This window comes from Puma concolor, chromosome D1 (assembly GCF_028749965.1).
Source record: "Puma concolor isolate L17-30 chromosome D1, mPumCon1.1.hap2, whole genome shotgun sequence".
NCBI classification, from domain to species: domain Eukaryota; kingdom Metazoa; phylum Chordata; class Mammalia; order Carnivora; family Felidae; genus Puma; species Puma concolor.
In genome coordinates, this window is record NC_141676.1 from 14,351,810 (window position 1) to 14,357,013 (window position 5,204).

The 5,204-nt window shown below is 38.3% G+C and overlaps 1 protein-coding gene across 1 annotated transcript; it reads left to right on the top strand.

Annotated features, from left to right (window-relative positions):
* The first annotated feature begins 3,133 nt into the window (after positions 1 to 3,133).
* On the top strand, positions 3,134 to 4,078 carry OR5F1 (olfactory receptor family 5 subfamily F member 1). The gene has a single exon (XM_025928187.1). The coding sequence runs from the start codon at positions 3,134 to 3,136 to the stop codon at positions 4,076 to 4,078; it is 945 nt and encodes a 314-aa protein (XP_025783972.1).
* Positions 4,079 to 5,204: the final 1,126 nt, after the last annotated feature.

Consider the following 5,204-nt stretch of genomic DNA (forward strand, 5'->3'; position numbering starts at 1 on the left):
ATTTTTTTTAACATTTATTCATTTTTGACAAACAGAGGGAGACAGAGTGTGAGCAGGGAAGGGGCAGAGAGAGAGGGAGACACAGAATCCAAAGCAGGCTCCAGGCTCCTAGCTGTCAGCACAGAGCCCGATGCAGGACTCGAGCTCACAAACCACGAGATCATGACCTGAGCTGAAGTCGAACTTTTAACTGAGCCACCCTGGTGCCCCATTTTAATATTGGTTTTTGGTCTTTAAGTTTGGTTGAATAATATTGATCTCTTCTTTGTTCATAACATTATCTCCTTCCCTTGCTCCCATGATAACTCATATACATTTTAAATAAATATTATGGGCTCACCTGGGTGGTTCAGTTGGTTAAGCATCTGACTTTAGCTAGGTTAATGATCTCATGTTTCAAGCCCTACATCGGGCTTTCTGCTTTCAGCATGGAGACTGCTTCAGATCCTCTGTCTCCTTCTCTCTCTTCCCCTGCCCTGTTCTCTCTCTCTCAAAAATAAACATTACATATATATACATATATATACATATATATACATATATACACATATATACATATACATACACATATACACATCTATATGTATATATATACATATATACACATATATATGTATATATATACATATATACATATATATACATATACACATACATATGTATATATGTGTATATATATACATATACGTATATGTATATATATATATATATGAATATATACACATATATATGTATATGTATATATATATATATATATATATGAATTAGGAGGTAGTTTTTAATGGCATGAGGATGACATCTTTACATCAAGTTATGTTTTCAAGCAATATATTGCATGATGTTAGAGACCTTTTTTTAGAAGTAGTCTCCCTGGTCTAATGATTGGAAGATTCTATATACTGGAAGATACATGCAACATATGTGTGCAGTATATATATGTGTGTATGTGTAGATATATGTGCATTTATTTATTTATTTATTTATTTATTTATTTATAATGTTCTAAGTGACTATGATAAAAAGGAACAAGATAAGAAAGTTAGGTAGCTGGATATTCTTTCTGTTGAAAATTGTGATCAAATTGATCCCCCCACTTTCTAACCATTTGTCTACTGAAAAGTCATTTAATAGCTTGAAACCTCAGCTACAAAATGTGTAAAATAATAATGTGAACCTCAAAGACTGGTGTGGAGGATTAATTGGGAATTTAAGTGGACAAATGTAATATATTTCAAGTTCTCTATGCAAATAGACTGTGCATACGGATGCCCCATGTATTTGTTGGCCATCTTGTTTTCTTTATATTTAGATATGGAAAGTTGTTTTTTTAACCCCCATCTAGGGACAGAATCACAGACAATAATTGCAAAAAGCCAACACAACTCTAAAATCATAAAAAAGAAGTTAAGTTTTCTCATCTATTGCCTCATTTGCTCAGGGCGTAGTAATTCTTTAAACATGGTACAATGGATTTAGTTTCTCATTGTTATGAAATTCACTCAGGACTCGAGTTGGGTTGAAGGATAAAACTTGCCCAAAGGGAAAAAGTGTGTGTGCTTGTACACACACACACACACACACACACACACACACACACACACACATCACAAACATGTACACGCAAAGAGAAAGGAAAAGAATAATTCTTTCAATTTTTAAAAAGGCAAGGGAAGAATAATAAATTGGCGGTTGACCATGTACCCATTTGGGATAAACTACCAATACATAGAGAGAGGAAACAAATAACGAATTAATTTTTTTTTGGCAAATGACAGTTTTTCAATTTCTTTAAATTCCAGCGTAGTCAACATACAGTGTATAATATAGTGATTCATCAATTATTTTGGCAAACCCTTAAAGTAACATAGAGATCAAGAAGTACTCTGTGGTGAAGGGTCCCACATAATGTTTGAGCCCATAGATCTGCATGTGATCATATTGTGTTCTCCTTTGAGACGGGAGTTTCTGCCTTTAGGGGATTGACTAACAATGAAAACTCATAAATTGGTTCCAATGGTTCCGTTTCTCTTTATGAAAAACAATATAAAAGCATGGAAATGTGTATTTTTCCAGGTGTCTTAAATTTTAACAAAGAGTTAATTCAAATTTGGATTGCATCGCATTGCATTTTAAAAATGAAAATGTTCTTCTTTTCATTTGGAGCTTCAGCTGAGAACTCCTAATAAAAAAGAAAATACTACACTACACAGGTAAGACATGAGGAAGGAGTTTATCGGGCTTTGGCACCGTAATGCACTGAGGTGGACGAACAGCATGTCTGCTACTAGAAGATGCTAACGGAGAGTGTACTTTGTCACAAGAACAATTGTTTGATTCACTTTTATTTTTTCTTTTATTTTTTAAGGTCTATTTATTTTTGAGCGAGAGAGAGAAAGAGAGAGAGAGAGAGAGAGGGAGGGAGGGAGCAGGGGAGGGGGAAAGAGAGCTGAAGACACAGAATCGGAAGCAGGCTCCAGGCTCTAAGGTGTCAGCACAGCCCTATGAAGGGCTCAAACCCACAAACCATGAAATCACGACCTGAGCCAAAGTAGGACACTTATCCGACTGAGCCACCCAGACGTCCCTCGATTCACTTTGAAAACACTACAAAATCATTCTTAAACTTTTATGAGAGGTGACAACCTATTGACTGTTTGCAATGGTCAATATAGTTGCTCCTTGGGTTGACAAGAATGATTTCTGGCAGGCAATGAATGAATTTTGGTACTGAAGAATATCCAGAGTGGGCCTGAGTGGAAAAAAATACATCTGAATTAAACTCCCATAAACGTTCACAAAATTAGAGAGTTTTCAGCAAGGATATATTTATCAATTGAATTTAGCTATTAGCTGGAATGAAAGAATAGACCAACACAGATGGCTGTTACAGAAATTGAGTGACATGTCTGTGGCCTTGCACTAGTGACATCACACAGACAATTGCTCATAAAGCTCACCTCTTTGTCCCCCAATTTTCCACTTCCTGTGTCACTCTTTTTACTGTGTTGTACTACCCTAGGTTGTTTTTTCCTTTCCGATGTATGAATAACCCCATTCACATTTCTATTTCCCATAAGCAATATTGGCAATATCGACACCTAATGCAAGTTTCAGCAAAGTGTATTTGTAACACATGAGGGGCAAGAACGACACTTCGCTGGAGGGGTTCATCCTGTTGGGATTAGCAGACACCATGGAGCTACAGATCATCCTCTTTCTGCTTTTCTTTGGGATTTACGCCCTTACAGTTTTGGGGAATGTTGGGATGATCCTCTTAATCGGCACTGATTCCCGACTTCACACACCCATGTATTTCTTCCTGGCTAACCTGTCCTTTGTGGATGTTTGTTATTCCTCCGCCATCACCCCAAAGATGCTGGCAGACTTACTGTCAGAGACGAAAACCATCTCCTTCGCAGGCTGCTTCCTGCAATTGTACTTCTTTATCGCCTTGGCCACAACCGAAGCCATCCTCTTTGGCTTAATGGCCTATGACCGTTACGTGGCCATATGCAACCCCCTCCTTTACTCCTTGATCATGTCCAGGACAGCCTGCCTCAAAATGGCAGCAGGGGCTTTTACGGCAGGATTCTTGAACTCCATGGTTAACACGAGTTGTGTAAGCAGCTTGCCATTCTGTGGTTCCAATGTCATTCACCACTTCTTCTGTGACAGCCCTCCACTCTTTAGACTCTCCTGTGCTGACACACACGTGAATGAAAGTATCTTTTCCGCATTTGCTGGTGCGAATCTGGCCGGGACTCTGCTGATCATCCTCACCTCCTACTCCTACATTCTCTTCTCTGTCTTCCACATGCATTCAGGGGAGGGGAGGCACAAAGCCGTCTCCACGTGTGCCTCTCACTTGACAGCGATAACTCTGTTCTATGCCACCGCCATCTATACCTATCTGAGACCTAGTTCCAGCTACTCCTTGGGTCAGGACAAAGTGGCTTCTGTGTTCTACACAGTAGTGATCCCCATGTTAAATCCTCTGATCTATAGCCTCAGGAATGAGGAAGTAAAGAAGGCTTTATGGAATTTCACTACCAGGAGGAGGATCCCTCCATTTGTCTGATATGCTTTGTAAATTTTTTTGAACTAATTTTTCTGCGGGTTGATTGAAGTCTACACTTTTCATGAAGGTATTTCTAAGTAATTGCTTTCTGTTAATACTGAAATACATGTCCCCAAATTGGTATAATGTAATTAGTGCATCTTCTCTCTGGACTCAGGACTTCGATCTAATTATTCTCTAATTTTGCTGGGTCCTCAAACATAGGTCTTCTTTCTGATAAAATCTTTGTTACAGAAGAAAGGGAGTCAGTATTTAGAGTAAAAAGTTACCAAAGTTACAATATCACATGAAATTAGCCACATACAATATTTGTAATTGCTCTCTTGTTTTTTTCCTATGCATTTTTATTCCACCATTTGTGATTTTTAAGATATCTGTTATATCACCTGTTTAAGATGCTTTAAATTTTAAGTAGATTTTCATCGTAATTTATTGGATTATCTTCCAGTAGGATATTTAAATCAAATTTCAAGGCTACAATTTTAATTGCAGTATAAACTCTCCACCTCTTTGTGTTCTGTATCCATCTCCGTGTGCACATATATATTCACAAATAAAATAAAGGTGAGCTTGAGCAAAAGCACGTTATCAGAAAAGTGCCATGTCATTAGACTGCACCAATTACAGCTCTCATATTCCATTCTCTTGTCTTCCCAATTTCTAACCATCCTTTCCTTTTCTGTCTCTTGGACTGACACATACCAGAAAGCCACACAAACACATGTCCACGTGTTGCAGAGTGTAACCAGTGCATCATTCCAAAGGAGGTGGATCAGTTGTTCAGCACGTGAATCTCACATATACTCTTTACGATGTGCTCATGAATTTCCTGCTTCTAGGTATTTATAGGTATCTATCATTTGTTCAGTAAAAATCAATGGAAATTACTCTTAGAGCTAAGCTTTGCTGATATGGAGGTAAACGGGGAGTTGGCTTAGTAGAACTCAGCGGAGACTGAGTGGGGGCTAGCATTTTCTGAAGAATCGACCACAGAGTTTTGGGGGAGAAATTGCCCTTGGGCCTTGCTCTTGCAGCTGACTTTGCACCTAATAGAAGCGATGTCCGTGTCATCTGAGATACATCTCCATACATTGTGTCCTGTCACAAAGAAGTCATCCAGCTGGTA